Source organism: Haliotis cracherodii, unplaced genomic scaffold, assembly GCF_022045235.1.
Source record: "Haliotis cracherodii isolate W230 unplaced genomic scaffold, xgHalCrac1.p SCAF_7, whole genome shotgun sequence".
In the NCBI taxonomy this organism is placed as follows: Eukaryota; Metazoa; Mollusca; class Gastropoda; order Lepetellida; family Haliotidae; genus Haliotis; species Haliotis cracherodii.
Window position 1 is genome coordinate 35229584 of NW_027266330.1, and position 20685 is coordinate 35250268.

Genomic DNA, 20685 nt, shown 5'->3' on the forward strand with positions numbered 1-20685 from the left:
CAGGACATCATACCTCTACACGCTAAGGTCGTTGAGAAACCTAGTCATCAAAGAAAAGACACAGTCAAGATTCTGACTTTTCTACAAGGACTCTCAGTATGTGGTCATACTTATCAGTTTATTATATTGGTGAAGAAGCATGTTGATTCAAACTCAATTAAATGAGCAAAACTATTCTTTTCTGGACAACTGAGATCTGCCTAGATATGCATGTTTCGTTTTATTATTCTGCAATCCATTTTTAGTATTACCCGCTGGCCCTGCCCCGCCCGAATTTTCTGGGCCCGACTTTTAGGCAATCCCCGCAGTTTATCATTAATAACCGACTCAGGCACTGTATACTGACTCCGAGCCGACCAGTCCTTCTTTTAGTCCATTAATGTAGGGTAATAACAAGTACCATCATTTAACATTCTTTGGTATGACGCGAGGATTAAACACCGGAGCTTAATGGCTCAAACAAGTCATGACACACTTTTACTGTTATGGTGTATAATAGAAAACACTCAGCCGCGTCGCCGTGTATAACAGAGGTATGGACAGACATACGGCAAGCATAGTCGCCTCTGCTTTAGGCAGGCTGTAAACAGATGTTTATACATTAGTAAAGATAGAGTGTTGAATTATTTTGTTAAAATGAGATTGGAGATGGTGGAATGTAGTGTATATGCGGTAATGATAATAATTGAGATATGGCTTTATCATTGTGATTCTATACACGTGCTGAACGAACTGGTGCTGCTTGTTCTGGAGTACATGTATTGGGTGTGTATTGTTTCTGAATATACTTGTATAGTGAGAGGTACATGTACTGGTGCTATGCAGGGTATAAGGTAGACACGTATTTCATCAGTTAAAGATCAAAGCAGCCTCTTCCCGTCTAATCTAGCAAAACAGGTCGCACGATGTCACCTTGCGTCGAACCCGCTCCTTCGAAATCCTCGCTAAAACATATTCATAAAACGAGCAGTATTAGCCTCGTGAAATAGAACTGAATTAATTTCGTGTTATATCCAAACGACGGTTTCTTCTCAGGTTACACGGAGGGTCCCATGATTTATAATAGTATTGCCCTGGATGATTCCAACAGCTTCAAGCTAAAGTGACCAAAATATCTGAGTTGACAAAAATAATGATTTCAATTTCTATTTGTAATTCTTATATATGCATTTATAATTCAGTATACATAAATACTTCAAAAGGATGTGTTGTCTTCTCATCAAAGGAAATAGACACTGTCATTATCATCGTGAACGAAAATATTTATATAGGTTCTAAAATATAACACACTTGTAATAAGATAGTTTTCCCGCGTAATTGTCCGGAAGTGACCTGCTTATCACAGAGAAGGAAGTCACCTTTCTAGGTTGGTGTGTTTGTGTCTCGTCTCTCACTTTGTCTTCCTATATACAGATAACTGTTCCATATCCAGTGTCAAAACTTGCATGTATATGTCACGACACTATCAGGCTACTGTAGGTGTTACATATACCTCTATTTTTACAGTGTATATCCTGAATATCAGTGTTTGTTGATTGCTTCACATTCCTACTTTCGTTTTACAACGAGGCCGGGCTTCATTCAAACAAGTCATGACCCACTTTTGCTGTTATGGCGTATAATAGAAAACACTCGGCCGCGTCGCCGTGTATAACAGAGGTATGGACAGATATGTCCTTGCTTACACTACAGCGATAGTGACTGTATTTAGACGGCTAATAACTGTAGAATACACACACTGTGTAAGATAAGAGGAAGTTATTTCCTGTTATTGTGAATTATCGAATGGCGATGCTTATCATGTGTACACCCTATTGATTCTATGTTGTTGTTGAATGTGCATGTACAGTGAGGATCCCTCATAGGAGGGTAGGGTAGCTGTGTGTATGCGATGAGTGGACTTGAACGCTGCTTTAGGCTTTGTTTGTTTGTTGTTTAACGCCGAACTCAGCTATATTCTAGCTATCTGACGGCGGTCTGTCAATAATCGAGTCTTGACCAGACAATCCAGTGATTGACATCATGAGTATCGATCCACGCAATTTGGATACGATGACCCCGTAGTCGCAACTTACGACAAGCATAGTCGCCTCTGCTTTAGGCAGGCTGTAAACAGATGTTTATACATTAGTAAAGATAGAGTGTTGAATTATTTTGTTAAAATGAGATTGGTGGTGGTGGAATGTAGTGTATATGCGGTAATGATAATAATTGAGACATGGCTTTATCATTGTGATTCTATACACGTGCTGAACGAACTGGTGCTGCTTGTACATGTATTGGTGTGTATTGTTTCTGAAAATACAAGTATAGTGAGAGGTACATGTACTGGTGCTATGCCTTTCACGCATTAGTGGATTCTGTAAAATGAGTAGGTACTTATTGAGGAGTATATCAAGAATAAGTGAAATACGCTCTGCTATGCAGGGTTATATATGTTTGAAGTAGTTGAATTGTGGTTTGTGTATTTTGTGGATGGTTGTTGTATGATATAAATGTTAGTGTTAATTCTTCAAGTATGTAGTCAATATAGCTGTTGTAAAGCACAATTTAGCACATCCACCCATTGTGATATGGCCCTTATATTATTCATTATGTCGGTGTAATACCTGTCTAACACAAATACCAGTAGGTGTTTGCGACATTGCCCTACATGCCGTTTTCATTCTGCGAACATAGTGTGTAGATAGGAGAGTGAGGTAGTATGGTTTCTCACAGCTTTCAGCAAAAGTCACCGGTAATTGGTTTCGCGCATTGTACCCATGCTGGGAATCGAACCAGTCTGGACTAGTGACTGCTCGACCTACTAGGCCACCCACCGCCCAGCGGTAGATAAAACATCTAGAAGTAATTTGTTTGTATGGACCCGCCCACTACATTTCCCCCTGTCTCTACTATTATATTGTAAACACTGTTTAGGAACAATTTTCTGAATTCATATTTAGTTTTTGCATCCGTTTCTTATTGTGCATCGGATTCACAAGTGAACCAATGCCATAATTTAATATCTGACACTAAAACGGCTCAACAGAATCAAACCAACCATGTTTACAATGATGTTTCATGTAATGCAAATATGGTCTCAGAAAAGCATGTTATTACCCTGTCTGGAAATGAGTGCCAATTTAAAAAAGTACCACATATTCAGGGAAACTTAAGTTGATCAACACAAACCTGGCATGTCTACATCAATGCAATGTGGATATGTATCGCAAAGTTGGTCAGTATTGTTTTCTGTCTTTCAGAATGGACACCTTCCCCAAGTGTTCCTTCTGTCAGCAGCAGTTTACCCTGAAAGGTCCAGTCCCCTACTTACTGCCCTGTCTACACGCTGTGTGTGAGACGTGTGTGACATCTGCAGCTGGCGGTGTGATATCATGCTCTACATGTCAGAGGGAGGTCAACCTCACAGAGACAAGTCTCCAGAAGGATGCAGTGAGACAGAAGGAAATATTCCACCTGACAGTCAAACATCGCCCCACAGAGCTTCTTTGTACAAATGAAGATGATGGAAATCAGGCTGTGTGTTGGTGTCAGGAGTGTGAAGACTTCCTCTGTGAATACTGCCAGAACATGCACAGCAGCGTCAAACGTACCAGAAACCATCCCGTGCACAAGTTTGGGGATATTATTCCGCAAAATCTCGAAAATGAAACACATTGCAGTATTCACAACCGTTATCCACTTGATTTGTTTGACAAAACCTGCAACATGTCTATCTGTGGTCGATGTAGCAGAGGAGAGCACGTGGATCACGAGGTTGAAGATCTGGATGAGGCTGCTGAAGGCGTTAAACAGCGGATTAAACAACACGGGAAAGATCTGTCGGCGTTACTGTCTCGTCAGCAAACACACCTTCAGAGTATCAGACAAGATACAAAGTTAGCAGACAGGACGCAGAACACATTGAGAGAGACAATAGGACATACGTTCCAGTCTTTAAGATTACAGCTTGACCAAAGGGAGAAGGAACTCTTGATTGATCTTGAAAGTCAGACCAGGGAAACCAAGGCAACTCTCTGTGCTCTTCAAACCTCATGTGAAGAGGATCAAGCAAAATGCACCGAGGTTTTAGATTACATCAGGAAAAGTGTTGTCTATGCTTCCAAATCGTTTCTCTTGCAACTAGAGAGTTCTGTTGAGGGGATAACTCGGACTTGCCTGGAGACTGCTGCACCCCAAACACATGATGTACCCACAGCGGCCTTCAACACCAACGGCTTGTCCAAACTGAAATCAGATATGTCTGGATTTGGTACCATCACTGCTTTGAAAGAAGAGATTATCGACACAGGTGATGGTATGTAAATAAAAACATTTCTTGTCCTTTGAGAATGATATGTGCCAAAAGTCTGCAAAATAGAATTCATGTTTTTCATGTGCTTTTCACACGGTATTATTTTCAGTTCCTACTTTTTCATAATTTGCTTCTTCAATTTCAGATAAGCAAACACAGACTGATGATGACTATTTGGCGGACCTGGAACAGAAACACGAAATGGTATGTAAAATTAGCTAAGGATTCATATAGGAAGAAGCCCACAGTCAAGTCTTCACCATACCATACCAATAGTGTATGCATTTTATCTGAATATTTTAGAAGCACCTTGAAGACGAAAATAGCATTCTGCAGAATCTCTCAGATTTTAAAGTGTCTGAGATCAAAAGATAAAGATTCCATACATAGTGTCAGATAGATGATATGCTGATATTGATGGAGCTGACTTGTTAGAGCGAGGCGTTTGTGTCTTCTCTCCATTCTGGTGGAGTGTCTGTTGATACCGAGAGCAAACTGATACATGATGTTAATCCAACTGTTCTCATTGTCCACATCATCCCTCCAGCCTGGAGAGAGCTGCTGGTTTTCATGTACGAAATCTAGCAGCTAACGTCATTATCAGTATCAGATCAACTGACAGATAGTATCAAAACAATGTGTTGGATGACAGTATCAGAGATGGTGGCTGGGGATACTGGACAGATCAGAGCACTACTACCAGAACGTGAAGTTAGCTTTCTTTGCTTCGTAGGCCCAAATCATGTGATGGACATAAACTCTTGATCACACAATACTTGCATCAACCTGATGTAACTGTAAGAAAGTCTTTTTGCTGCTTGATTTAAAAGTATTATTTTACAGCCTCGAACTTCCATCAAAAGGTATGTTTTACTATTCAGGAGCTTGCAGAACTGAAATCAAATATCGACAAGGAAAGAATTGAATTACTACAAGACCTAACGGACAAATCGATTGGTGAAACAATCAACATGAACATGGTTTGTATATCATTTTGTCACACTCAATAATCACAGGCATATTGTTATATCATATTCCAACTATTGGAGAGAGAGAGAGAGAGAGAGAGAGAGAGAGAGAGAGAGATAGAGAAAGAGAGAGAGAGAGAAACACAGAGAGAGAGAGACAGAGAGATTCCGAAAATCACTGGTAATGACACAATGTCAAAGTGTCTGCTCCAAATGAAACTTCCGCGCATTGAATACTCAATGATACCCGCAATTCTGGAAACACATGCTGTCACCTCCTACACCATGTCCACAATTCAATATCGTTTGTGCACAAAGGAGGCTGACTTCGGTTAATTGGTCTACACGTTTGTTTCACATTTTCAGATGACACTTTGTGTGACATCCTCCCAGTTAACCAGGATACTTCTTGGCACAACAGACAGGGATTATATGACACTTTGTGTGACATCCTCCCAGTAATCCAGGATACTTCTTGGCACAACAGACAGGGATTAGATGACACTTTGTGTGACATCCTCCCAGTAATCAATTATATTTGCTGATGCAACAGACAGGGATTGGATTGCTTTGAATAATATTTTAATGTGTAATCCGGGGGAAGAACTGCCAGCGCTAGCTATAACCTGACTGATTGACCCTTCTGTTTGTTTTGTCCAGACTTGATATCTCCAAGCTCCCTTTTTCCAGTTTACGGAAAAACAACCATTTATCCCATCAATAATGTTTTAATTTGTTTTCTTACAGAGATATACATGTCCTTGGTATAGATATTAATATCCCAATTGGTTAATATCCCATGACCAGCCAGTACATTTTTTTCCTTTCTAGACGCTAGCTGAGAAAGACGAAACCTGTAAGATCGCCTCAGAGACCATTGGCCGTCTACATACATCCTTGATTGGTATGTCCAGAAATATTCTAAGGAACACTTAGAAACTAATGCTATTTAACTCTGTCAGTATGTTTCGTAACTGAACCTTTTCTTGTATCCTTATTTACTGAAGCCACTGCTTGGTGAATCTGTTGTTATTTATTGTATATATGTATATAGTAATGTATCTACGTTTTTTGCATCTGCGCAACGTAATCGAAAGCACAACAAATTAATGTATATCAACTTCCGGTGTTTCCGGAGTAAATATCGTCCTTATACAATCCATATATTCTTCCTGATTACATGAAAAGAAATATTCTTTCAAAAACACACTTCTATTTGTAACCGAGTGATGTATACTAGCTACAGTCATGACATCTTCATACCACGTAGATTCTATGGTATCTTTCTCTGTTCATGTGCTATTTAAAAGTGCCAGAAATGCTATAATCAGGGAAATGTGTCGATATAACAGAATTAAAATAATGTGAGTGAAGATTCTTTACTATTTTCCCTTCATACTGTGCACGCGAGATCATGCCTTCGTTCCAACAGCAGACATTCAAACTCTCACGATTCGAGGACAAGTCTGATATATATTGGGGCAGTTTGACAGGAGGGTTTATTTGTTTGAAGAAAGTTAGTGATGACAACATCTTCGTATTACACCCGGAAGCAAACAAGACCAAAAATGCCCATCTATGGGTGTCAAGCACAAGCCCAGGCACGATTCTTTTAAAGTTTCACAATTGGATTTTGTTGTTTACATGTCAAAATAATTCTTGCTGCTTGTGTTTAGAACGTTTAAAATTATTCATATCAAGATCTGTTAAGGTCAAAATTTGAAAATGACAATCTGTTTGGATATTTAGCATATTCAAGATGTTTCCCGTCGTCAATCATGCCACCTGTTAATGTGAACTTAAAGATCAGTCTCCTTTGGTGTTCACCTAGAATACGAAAAACTTACAAAACTGCCTTATTTTAATTTTAGCTAAGGTGGGGTATAACAAAGGTGTCCGACATTTTACAAACGCATTTTGTTGGAGTGTCAATCAGCATTTGAAACGTACATTATCAGTAGCTTCTAAATCTGTATTTTTGACTAGTCACCCAAATATTGTACACGTATTTAGTAGCAGGAAAGTGCAACTGTATCTGTGTCTTGAGTAACACAAAGAAAAATATAAAATATAAATGCCCACTCACAGAGTGTACTATCATAGTAAGTAACATCAGTGCTCCTATATTTTGGCACAACTATATCATCACTGTTTCATACTGTCATGACTTCCCGGCTGTGGTGTGCTCCTGGTAATGTTCATGGTTTGATTTCCTGTCATGATAGCTGAAATGACGTCATGATGGCCTACATGTACCAACTATGTTTTTCGCTCGAGATAAAAAGACCCAGCAGCATGTGACTCCAGCACTTCTGCATCTACTCACCGGACAATTCCAGAAGCTCTATATATGCTGTTGTTGTCTTGCAGGTTTCCCTACTGAAGGCTGTGTTCACCTGATGAAGACAGGTGTAGCGGACAGATGCATGGTTCTGCATTGTGAGTACCTCAATAACTCCGTTCAGGAGATATATACACACGTTTAATCTGCTGAACAACTGCACCTGATGAGTAAAGACAAGTATGTACAGGATCTTCCATGTGTCGAGTGAAACAAAGATGAGAGAAACATGGTATTTCATGAGACACAGAGAATATCCTATATATTATACACTTTCTTGTGGAGATGACTACCTGACAATTTACATTTTCATTACAATATAAAACCTTGAAACTTCACAAGCAGGGACGTTTCAATACCTTTCCTTATTGCAGCTTGAAAAGTATTTCCGCATTCGCAAAATCTTTAAAAAAAAACATGCACAAAAGTAACAAATAATATTTTTAAGTCAATGAAACATAACCCATACATTTGAATATGGCTACATACAAAATAAAGTCGAACAAAACATATTCTTGGAATCTTGGAGACCGCAAGGTGTTCGCGAAAGCATGTCCTGCCCTACCGATAGTACACGTCACTCACAAAATGGGCATAAAAGGTTGTTCTTGACTCACTCGCATATCAATACTCCTGCCATGCATTGGCGGCCTGTAAACAAACCAGACAAGTGATGGACCAGACAGAGAATCCACTGACACGACAGCGCATATACTGGTTTTCTTGAAGCTGAAAACGACATGTTAATTTGAATTACGTCTGCTGTGTAAAAGAGCAGACTTATAAGACTTACATAAGACTTGATGGATTAGGCCTTAGTTTTATATGGAACCAACAATTCATGCCAAATATAGACGTATTAAAATGCGTTATTAAACAGCGTATCTTTGATAAGTTTAGCCAGACTTGGACAAGTTGGATAAACAACTCTCCCAAGGCAGTATTTTACCGAATATTTAAACATAAAATCCAGTTAGAAAATCATCTGCTGTCGCTACCCTTAAGACTAATTATCCCGATTACTAAAATAAGATCCACAAACCATAGATTACCAATAGAAAAGCGGCGTTGGGAAAATATACCACGGGAAGACAGAATTTGAAGTCACTGTAACAAACATGACTTAGCTGACGAATACGACTATCTACTAATATGTCCTTTTCTGCATAACTTGCGTAAGCAATATATTCAAAAGAATTACTTTACAAGACCTAGTATGATAACACTTGATATGTTACTAAATACTGAAAGTTTATTAGAACAAAGAAAACTAGCACAGATTGTAAAAGAAATGCTCAAGATGTGTATTACATTTATGAGTCTGTTGTATTTAAACGTATAGTTGACGCACGTCTGTCTCATGCCTCGTGTCACCATAAATCTCCATTTGTACCTTCAATATGTCAAGATAGACACAATTTTATGGATAACAACTTCTTTAATACTGTGAAAAAGGCGACGTTTCGGTATAGATCCTCATACCGTTGTCAAGCAAGACTGAATGAGGGACTGACTGACTGATATAGGAGATTTAACGTGCGCTTTCCGACTGTAGCGTATTTCGCACACGGGTTTGGCCGGGCCATTAAGTGTATTGCAAAAAGGGTGAAAGTGGTGTGTGCAATCCAAGAGGGGGCTTTTAGGGGTTGCTTATATTGAACTTTTGGATTTTTTAAATTTGGAATAAATGCCGAAGTGGGTGGAGGAGGGAACTAAGGGAGCCGGGTGAGGTGGGTGTTTGTATGTTTATTGGATTTTGGATTGGTAGATTAATGAGTTTTTAGATGCGCTTAATTAGATCTGTTTTGATTAGGAATACGCCTAGGGCCTTGAAGTTTTCTAGTTTATTTTAAGGGTTTAGTATTTCATCTAGAGTAGGAGCCTTATTTAGATTGAGGGTGGTTTGTAGTGTGGTTCTGTGTGTTTGATAGTGGGAGCAGTGGATGAGTGCGTGTTCTGTGGTTTCGGGTTGTTTGCAGTGGGGACATTTTCCTGTGGTGTGCCTTTTAAGTTTTTTAAGGTGGTTATTTAGGTTCGTGTGTCCTGTTTGGAGTTTTGTAATTAATCTGTCAATTATTTTAGAGAGATGTAGGATTTTAGGTTTGGCTAGTGGTTTTCTGAGTACTTTTTTTATTTGGCTATTTAAGTTTTCATATTGATTATGCCATTTTTTGGTAATATTTTGTTTGTTTACACTTTTAATTTCTGATTTTGAGATTGGTAGGTTTAGGCTTATTTCTGGTATTTTGAGAGATAATTTAGCTGCTTTATCGGCGCTTTCGTTGCCGTAAATTCCTACGTGGGCGGGGATCCACAAGAAGGTTATTTGTTTGCCTGCTTTTGTTAGGTCGTTGGAGCTTTTAAGTATTTGGTTTATTAATTTAGGTCGGTTTTTTGGTATTTTTGTTTTGGAGGGCTTGTAGTCCACTAAGGGAGTCGGTTAGAATTAGGATTTTATTGTTGTTTTTAGATTTTTGGTTATGCAGGGCTGAGGCCATTGCTAGGGTTGCTAGGGAGTCGGTAAGATTGTGTGGATTGAACTGGTTGTGTGGTATGGACTCCGAAGCCTGTGTGGTTGGAGATCGGGTCTGAAGATCCGTCCGTGTATATGTGACACCAATTTGTCCAATTTTCGTGTATGTCTGCAAGTGTGGTGGTTTTAGCTATGTTTGGGTTGGTGTGCTTATTTATTTGGTTAGCTAGCGTTGTGTCTATTTTGAGTTTAGGGGTGAAGATATTTGATTTTTTGCAGTTTTGTTTAAGATTTTGAGTTTGGTGTTCATTGAGGTAGATGGTTATTCTTTGGGATATTGGGGTGAGTAAGGGGTGTTTGCGAGCCACAGCTTGGTTTCTTGGGCTAATGTTTTGGTTAATTTAATTTTGGATGAGAGGGTTTGTTTGGGACGCGGACCAGAAATTAAGGCTTAGATGTTCCCTGCGTAGATTTAGTGGCATTTCCCCTGTAATGGCCTGAAGTGAGGTGTAGGAGGTGCCATGTTGGGTGCGTGTAATTAGTTTAAGGGCTTGGTATTGTCTTGAGTCAAGTTTTTTAGATAGAGAGTTGTTTATGGTATTGTATATGGCACAGCCGTAGTCTAGTTTTGATCTAATTAGTGCTGTATAGTGTGAGAGGAGGGTATCTTCGGAGGCTCCCCAGTTAGAGCCGGTGAGACATCTTAGTTTGTTAAGGTCTTTGCTGCATCTAGTTTTTAGGTTTTGGACGTGAGTCTCCCAGGTGAGGTGTTGATCGAAAATGAGTCCTAAGAATTTGGTTTGTTTTTGGAATTTGATTGTTTGGTTGTTTAGCTGGAGGATTGGGTAGGTAGGTTTCATGTTTTTATGTTTGAATACTACTCCTGTTGTTTTATCTGAGTTAAGGGAGAAGCCCCATTTGTCTGCCCATTGTTGTATTTTATTTAGAGATTTTTGGATAAGTTTGCTGCCATTTTAATGCTTTTAGTGCGGATCCATCCTCGATTTTTGAAGTGTTAAGTTTAGGGGATAAGCCCTCGAATAGATCATTTATCATTATATTGAAGAGGGTTAATGAGGGACATAGTGCAGAATATATATAGTAGGTGGAGGATTAACAGTACAGTATTAACAGTAACAACAATTGCATACATGAGTGGGATGACATTGGTAGGTGTGACAACAAAGGGATGATGCTGTCACAACACGATGGACAGAGAACACATAGGTGGAAGCCAACAGGGTTAGTGATTATTGTTTGATGAGTTCATAGTAGGCGTGTGGGATGAAATAGCCTTGATCTCTGTTGACTGATGGCTTGTGGCGGCGAATGTGGACTGCTTCTGTTAGTTTTCTTTTAGTGAAATCATGGAGGTTGTTGGCGAGGATTTGGACGTTGTCACAGTTGATGATGTGATTGGGACAGTTGCTGATATGGTCTGAGATGGCTGATTTGCTGTCGGATTTGATGGTGGAGGTTTTCTGCTCTTTCATTCTGGTGTTGATTGGGCGGGATGTTTCACCTACGTAAGATTGTCCACAGTTGCAGTCAATTTGGTCTTGCTTGGCAACGGTATAAGGATCTATACCGAAACGTCACCTTTTTCACAGTTTTAAAGAAGTTGTTATCCATAAAATTGTGTCTATCTTGTCATCCGTCAACTTCTAAGTAATGCCTATCAAACAATTTATCTTCAATATGTCAAAGCTATGACCTTGAAGCGAAATACACGATTATTGTTGTTGTTGAACTGTATCCGATTTTAATAGATTGAGGTAATCTAGGCATGTGATTAATCCTGTTTTGTTTATTTCAAGCAATAATTGTTTATTGTTCAGCAAGTTTATCTGTGCAGCCGCTGAAATATGCAGCTACTCGACGATTCGTCTTAGACTGACTGTGTACTCGTGGGTAAATGACCATGGAGTACGCTGATCACTGTGTCGGATTAACGAGACTGATTAATGAGTGATTTCGGTAATTTGTTGCAAGTTAGGTGTGTCGGAGTCGGAGTGCGAGACTGTCGGATTAACGGGTCTAAATACCACTGATTTAATCGGTTCCCATCATTAATGTCGGATAAAGCCGACTGTCGGATTAACGAGTGTCGGATTAACGAGACTTGTCTGTAGAATGAAATTTGCAACAATTGGTCGTCTGCTCGCATCTGCTTCCTGAACTAAGGGCAGTGTCGCCACGAGTTGCACGTGCTTGACCGGCGGCGAATCTATTTCGCACGCGAAGCGCGATGTTCCTTGTCACAACAACAAGCTCGAAGTTTTGTTCTGTTCATTTGTGTGTTTGTTTAACGCGTCAGTCAGCAATGTTTCAGCTATATGAGGGCGGTCTGTAAATAATCGAGTCTGGACCAGACAATCCAGTGATTGACATCATGAGCATCGATCCACGCAATTAGGATACGATGACATGCATAACCAAAGCCAACGATTTGGGTGGGTGAGTTGGGTTTAACGCCGCTTTTAACAGTATTCCAGTTATATCGAGGCGTGTCAGCTTAATGTGGGAGGAAAGCCCGAAGTGATGCAGGTCTCAGACGTTTACCACTTCGGTGAAACCCACGAGAACGGGCATGGTGCTGACAAACCTAGAAACATAATCGGTGCGAACCGGGATTTGAACCCACAATCATAGGTTTCTGGCTAGCCAACGAAACTGACAACCCGATCCCGTTTGTCGCCTGTTACGGCAAGCAAGATTTATTATCAAGATGGATTTTCACGGGTCTGCGGGAAGGTTGTCCGAATAATATTTGTATTTTTTCATTCTATTTAGCTGCTTTTAGTCTCAACAAGTTCTTCATAAAGAAACCAGAAGGACATTATAACATACATCTACTCCAAATTTCAATCTACCAGAATATTCCAGAAATATATCAAAATAATGTGGTTTATTGTTTATTGTGTTATTTATTGTTTGTGTCCTCTACTGACAATGCTGTCTTACCAAACTATAATCCATCGTCAACCCACGTGCGTCCTGCAACGTGCCACACAATACTTCACCAGCTTCTAGATGACGTCACCAGGTCACGTGACACTGTGATCTCAACACTGACATGCAATCTGCATGTTCCTCATTATACCACGCACTAGACCTGTCACTTACTAATTCTACACTCCACTGTGATTATATTATACTGTTTGTATATGAGAACATTGTGAATTTCTTTCATTTGAATATCATTATAGAACTTGACTATCACTATTTGTCTTATGTTTTATTCACAAGTAAACTACATATGTTGTAGGTATACATCTGAAGTATGACAAAGACAGAGTCAATCTCGACACAGTCCACATCAACACAGAAGGAGACCTGGTCAACAGGAAGTCTGGCACCAGACCTGCAGGGGAGGGGAGACTGAAGAGGTACTGGGGCACATGTAGCACTGCCCCTCTCCCCCGGGCTGGCTGTCCCCAGTACTGGGAGATGGAGTCGAGGGTCAGTCTGGACAAACCACTCACAGGGAACTGGCTCATCCTGGAAGTGGGTGTATGCAGGGAGGAGCAGAGGGACGTGTCTCATTATATAGGTGAAGCACCAAGCTCCTGCAGCATGCTGGTCGTCCACTGTACTACACACGGCGGGATATGCAGGAGGACATATAAGGAGGGGAAGTATGTGCTGTGTCTGCCTGACACTCTCCCCAACACAGCAGGGCCATCACACACACTACATTACGGTGTTGTCTATGATGACGCCAGGAAGAAGATTGTTTTCATTGATGTGAAGGAGAATAGAGTGATGTCGACGTTAGACAATGTAGACTCCAGTCAGCCACTGTGGCCGATGTTCGGGGTGTATATGCCCTCATTGGGTAATGTCAGCATGTCACTTGTAGTTGGCAGCGACATCAACATGACAGAGGAGAAGAAAGCAATGATTGTCAAGGCGCTGTCGTGATGGTGACAATGATTGTCAAGGCGCTGTGGTGATGGTGACAATGATTGTCAAGACACTGTCGTGATAGTGACAATGATTGTCAAGGGGTTGTCGTGATGGGGACACTGATTGTTAAGGCCCTGTCGTGATGGTGACAATGATTGTTAAGGCGCTGTCGTGATGGTGACAATGATTGTCAAGGCGCTTTGGTGATGGTGACAATGATTGTCAAGGAGCTGTCGTGATGGTGACAATGATGGTGATATGAACACACAGATTTGTAGTAGACACTCACTCCTCAGGAACAACTGCGGACTGTGGTAAATACAAGCATTATCAACTTGTTGTATCAAATTGTGTATATCTTTTGGTTTAACGTGAAATATGTTGTATGCAATGAGTATATTTAGCACAAAATATCAAATATATATTTAAATACACTCTCAAGCATTTCTATAAGACATTTTGCTACAACAATTCCTTTGGATCATTTCTTACGACAAAATTCCAGAACGTGTTTTACACCCGCTTCAGTGGGACGCAAAAAAACCACATGCACCCCGAGTGATACTCCAACAACGAAATTATCTTACCGACATGTTTTAAACTCATTGCAAAAGAATTAAAACAAATCCAAAATTGATGGAAAACAGCTGTTCGAGTGAGCTGAGGTTAAATTTAGCTATGTCACGCGACGTTGCGTGACTCGAAAAAAATATATTTTGGGGTTTTTTTGCTTCGAAGCGTGGAATAAGGGACTTGTTCGTTCCCACAGAAATCACGTACAGCTTGTCTTGTTCGAGGCGGAGCAATCAGATCTCATCACTCTGACATGCTGTTGTGAGGTGAAATGAGGTTTAACGTCGCGTTCAATTATATTTAGATAGTGGACTAGCCTCTGAAATAACTGACTCGGATTTTCTGTCATTTCTTTCAAACATTATAGTTGTTTGGAATAACAGAAACATGGTTTCAGGTTAGCTTGGGCAGCAAACCACGGAAGACTCTCAGGGGGGATTACCCCCAGTTCGAGAAAATCATCATTCAAACATAGTTATACCTTTACAGGAGTGAACGCTATTTTCTTAGTGCTGCACAAGTCTTTGTTTGATTTAAAAAAGGGTGTCTTTAGAGTGTTCTTATATCAATCCTGTGATTGCGTCTCCACCATTGCTTACACAATGCTCTGCATTCGATGTCATGTCGAGGTCAGACTCGTTACACCTGCCACTAACTTATAGATCTTGGTCCAGAAAATGAACTCTCAGACAGACAATAGTTTATTAACGTCTCACTCCTGTACATACATAAAACAGCTTCATACAACTTGACATAGATAAAATGTACAGAACCATTCAATAGAATTATGAGAGACGAATTATCACAGAATTTATACATAAATGATATAAAGATGATATAGTAAAAAGTTATCCATATAAAAGATGTTTTCTACGATTAAGAATTAAAAAGCAGACTTTGGCAAGTATAAAACACACACTGGAGTCACTGAAAATAAAACAAAGTTTGTCGACATCAGGCATATCTAAAACATTATAAGACTTAGCAATACATTCATTAAAAAGAGTTGCCCTGATATCATCATATAATGCGCAGTGACTCGCATTTTCAGTCATTTATTTCAAACATTATGTTTGTTTGGAATAACAGATACATGGTTTCACATTGCTTACACAATGCTCTGCATTCGATGTCATGTCGAGGTCAGACTCGTTACACGTGCCACCAACTTACAGATTTTGGTCCAGAAACTGAACTCTCATCTGATGGAAAACAACCAACCTCACCACACACTGACGATCCTTTCGCTCAAACAGAAGCTTGAATGTCGAGTTGATTACAGATTTTACGAACACTTCCAGACTCTTCCAGACTTCCTGATTTTTTAGATACAGACTTGAGAGAACACGATTGACCGTAGCCTTACTACAAGTTGTGACCACAAAATAATTTAATGGTCTCTGCTACAATGTTGCCCTGTGTGTTTAGTAAGTCTGCCCTTACAAAAGGCAAGTCTAGATAAGTGAACTGTACGCCAGTCTTACAGGGACAACTTGTTCTTATTATTTATATAATCTAGAAATTAGCAAATAAGTCTGAACACATGAAATGAGCTTCATGTATTTTACTCACTCACTCACCCACTGATTCACTCACCACTCACTCTGATTCACTCGCTCACTCACTCACCCACTCACCAATTCGCTTACTCACCAAACCACTCATCAACTCACTCTCATTCACTCGTTCATCTTTGATCAATATATGTCGACTGTAATTATTTCCCATTAAACACAGTTACGCGACGAAAGATGTTTTTTTTATGGAATAATAATCACTGACCTAACTAGAAATACCAGTTTTGTAATATTTCATGTCCGAATAAAAATATGTTCTTTATTGTAATCAGTGGTTATTTTGTAACCGTGAGACATGTGGAATAGATCTTCAGCAACCCATGCTTGCCTCAAAAGGTGACTATGCTTGTCGTCAGGCTCGCTGACTTGGTTTGATGCATGTCATCGTATCCCAATTGCTCGGATCGATGCTCATGATGTCAATCACTGGATTGTCTGGATTATTGCTGAGTGCGGTGTTAAACAACACACACACACACACAGACACTCACAAATAACGCATAACAAATTTACGCAGAGTTGCGTCCCTTGGGCACGCCAGAAACCTGATCGTGGGTTCCAATCCCGACTCGCACCGATTATGTTTCTAGGCTTGTCAGCACCATAACTGTGCTCGTAGGTTTAAACAAAGAAGTAAGTGTCTAAGGCAGGCAGAACTTCTGGCTTTCCACATTAAGCTGACACGTGAGACAACTGGAATACAGTAAAATGCAGCGTTATACAACTCACTCACTCTGATCAAATTTGTAATGAGCACTGGTGGATATCCTGTGACGCCAAACATCACCTTACACCCACTGGTTTATGAATATTTGTATATTCGTCAGCCTAAGATGTGATCACTGGTGGATAGCCATATGACGCCCAACATCACCTTACACCCACTAGTTTATATGTATATTTGTATATTTGTCAGCCTAAGATGTGATCACTGATGGATATCACGTGTCGCCCAGCATCACCTTACACCCACTAGTTTATATGTATATTTGTATATTCGTCAGCCTAAGATATGAGCACTGATGGATAGCCTGTGACGCCCAACATCACCTTACACCCACTAGTTTATATGTATATTTGTATATTCGTCAGCCTAAGATGTGATCACTGATGGGTATCCTGTGACGTGAAACACACATGTCACATTGATACAACATTAAGTCTGAGGTGAGGTATGCAAGGCGTGAAACAGACGTCACATTGATACAACATTGATTGGTCAAGTTTGCTCATACTATCAGTCACTGGTTTGTATGGTCAAGACTCAGTTATATAAAGGTCACGGCCTCATAGATGAAATATTGCCGAGTGTGACGTTAAACAACCAATATAAACGCATCTTTTAGGTCTACTGTAAAACCCCACAGCGAACAAGACTGGGGATGACGAACGGTAAGGGGAACAACTCTTGTTGGCTTAATATTACTCAGACCTGTCAGAACAGGTACATTCACTAGAGTGAGCGTCTCTCCAATGAAAGCGCATGTCCGCATGTGTGTGTGTGTGTGTGTGTCCCTGTGTGTGTGTCCCTGTGTGTGTGTGTGTGTGTGTGTGTGTGTGTGTGTGTGTGTGCGCGCGCGCGCTCTTGTATGTACGAGACTGGACTCGCGAATAAGTGTTTTTTGTCAAAACAGACTGAACTTATAAAGCTATGTTATTGGCTGGCCTTATTAAATACTGTCTGTAAGGGCTTATTTGAGTGTATGTGTATGTAAACAATATGTTCGTGGGAGTAGAAACAGCTGATCGCCATGCTAGATGATCTGGCCACAGAGCACATCCCACATGGGATGGATACCGGCTGTTGTCAGACAGAGGAAAGGTGTAGCAAGACTATGGTGTCGCCTTGAGAATATGTCTAGTAGGTTAAACAAACATGTGTTTAACTGGGCTGATAGATACGCTGTAAATGATTGTAAAAAATGGAATGGTAGGGTAAGAAAGAAGTTTACTAATATGGACTTAGGACATCTATTAAACGCTACAGGTTTTATTGATACATTTTCTGTTTGTACACAGGTGGAACAATGGTGTAAGAATGAATATGTTACCCGTTGGAGTGATATGTTAAGAAAGGAAGAGGGGCGAAATGGGCTTAATAAATTGAGAATCTACCGATGTTACAAACAAGTATATGGGACAGAATACTATGTTTCAAATAAGATGCCCAGAAACTATAGATCGGCACTAGCCAAGTTAAGATGTGGCGTGGCTCCTATTCAAAGTCTGCTTTTTAATTCTTAATCGTAGAAACCATCTTTTATATGGATAACTTCTTACTATATCATCTTTATATCATTTATGTATAAATTCTGTGATAATTTGTCTCTCATAATTCTATTGAATGGTTCTGTACATTCTATCTATGTGAAGTTGTACAAAGCTGTTTTATGTATGTACAGAAGTGAGACGTTAATAAGCTATTGTCTGTCAGTCTGTCCCACGTCCATCGGACCAGAAGGACTGATGATGACGTTTGTTTAACAACACCCGACTACCCAGGGGTCAGGCGGCCGGGAGACGTACATACTTACTTCAAATATACGTCTTTACTGATTAAATACTATATGTATCCAGATGCCAAGAAGTGATGTTCATCGTTAGTCAAGTCACACCATGATGCGCCCAGCAATTCCCTTGTCAAGTACACGATGTAAAGGTTACAAACAGGATTAAATCGAAATCAAAACCAATCGTCACAGCAGCACCAGTGCCTGGTTGGACAGGGGCGCGTTCTCCCGTGTTGGTTGTGCACAATGTACGACTTGGGGAACGTACAATGACTATGTGAGTACTTAGACTGTCAGTAAAATACTCTTCAGATTTGTCAGGCGCCTTCCACAGCAATGAGCTTCGATGTCCTTTCTTTCTAGTTTAACAAAATAATCATGGGCTTGACGCTTACAGCAATTGACAATTCTGACAGCGGTAAATATGCATATAAAACTATAGATTTTCCGCTACTGTGTTGAGAAAGAGTTCATTAAATGCAAATCGCGGACTCCTGATGTAAGCGACCACTTAAGTAACATAATCGCTCCCAATGAAATCCCCCACTTGACTTAATATTTTATCGAACGTAATGCTTATGGAAAATAAGCCACAATATGAATCAATGCTCTCGTCTGTGTGTGAGCAGTTTCACCCGAGTGTACCGTCATTAACATTGTTGCCGGAATCGAGTACTCTTCATTGTAAAACACAAGTCATATTGACTGTAGCAGATATATCTCCGTTATTCATATTGACTGTAGCAGATATATCTCCGTTATTTATACAGGGCAATACAGTTCATATTGACTATAGCAGATATATTTCCGTTAATTATACAGGGCAATACAATTCATATTGACTGTAGCAGATATATTTCCGTTATTCATACAGGGCAATACAATTCATATTGACTGTAGCAGATATATTTCCGTTATTCATACAGGGCAATACAATTCATATTGACTGTAGCAGATATATTTCCGTTATTCATACAGGGCAAAACAATTCTTATTGACTGTAGCAGATAACATCTCCGTTATTCATACAGGGCAAAACAAGTCATTTTCACTGTAGCAGATAACGTCCCCGTTATTCATACAGGGCAATACAAGTCGTATTGAATGTAGCAGATATATCCCCGTTGCTCAATACAGGGCAATACAATTCATATTGACTGTAGCAGATATATCTCCGTTGCTCTTTACAGGGCAATTCAAGTCATACTGACTCTAGCAGATAATATCTCCGTTGCTCAATACAGGGCAATACAAGTCATATTGAATGTAGCAGATATATATCTACGTTGCACAGTACAGAGATATACAAGTCATATTGGCTGTAGCAGATATATCTCCGTTATTAATACAGGGCAATACAATTCTTATTGACTGTAGCAGATATATTTCCGTTATTCATACAGGGCAAAACAATTCTTATTGACTGTAGCAGATAACATCTCCGTTATTCATACAGGGCAAAACAAGTCATTTTCACTGTGGCAGATAACATCCCCGTTATTCATACAGGGCAATACAAGTCATATTGAATGTAGCAGATATATATCTACGTTGCGCAGTACAGAGATATACAAGTCATATTGGCTGTAGCAGATATATCTCCGTTATTAATACAGGGCAATACAATTCTTATTGACTGTAGCAGATAACATCTCCGTTATTCATACACGGCAATACAAGTCATTTTCACTGTAGCAGATAACATCTCGGTTATTCAAACAGGGCAATACAATTCATATTGAATGTAGCAGATATATCTCCGTTGCTCAATACAGGGCAATAAAATTCATATTGACTGTAGCAGATATATCTCCGTTGCTCTTTACAGGGCAATCCAATTCATACTGACTGTAGCAGATAATATCTCCGTTGCTCAATACAGGGCAATACAAGTCATATTGAATGTGGCAGATATATCTCCGTTGCACAGTACAGAGATATACAAGTCATATTGGCTGTAGCAGATATATCTCCGTTGCTTTGTAGAGGGCAATACAATTCATATTGATTTTAGCAGATATATCTCCGTTGCTCAGT

At 39.8% G+C, this 20685-nt stretch overlaps 1 protein-coding gene across 1 annotated transcript; it reads left to right on the plus strand.

Moving 5' to 3' along the window:
- The first annotated feature begins 1356 nt into the window (after positions 1–1356).
- On the plus strand, positions 1357–14003 carry LOC139447340 (uncharacterized). Its single transcript, XM_071228644.1, has 7 exons — positions 1357–1366; positions 3246–4300; positions 4443–4501; positions 5179–5277; positions 6097–6169; positions 7636–7704; positions 13348–14003. Exons 2-7 carry the CDS (start codon positions 3247–3249, stop codon positions 14001–14003), a joined length of 2010 nt encoding a protein of 669 aa, XP_071084745.1. The 5' UTR covers positions 1357–1366; position 3246.
- The last annotated feature ends 6682 nt before the right edge of the window (positions 14004–20685 follow it).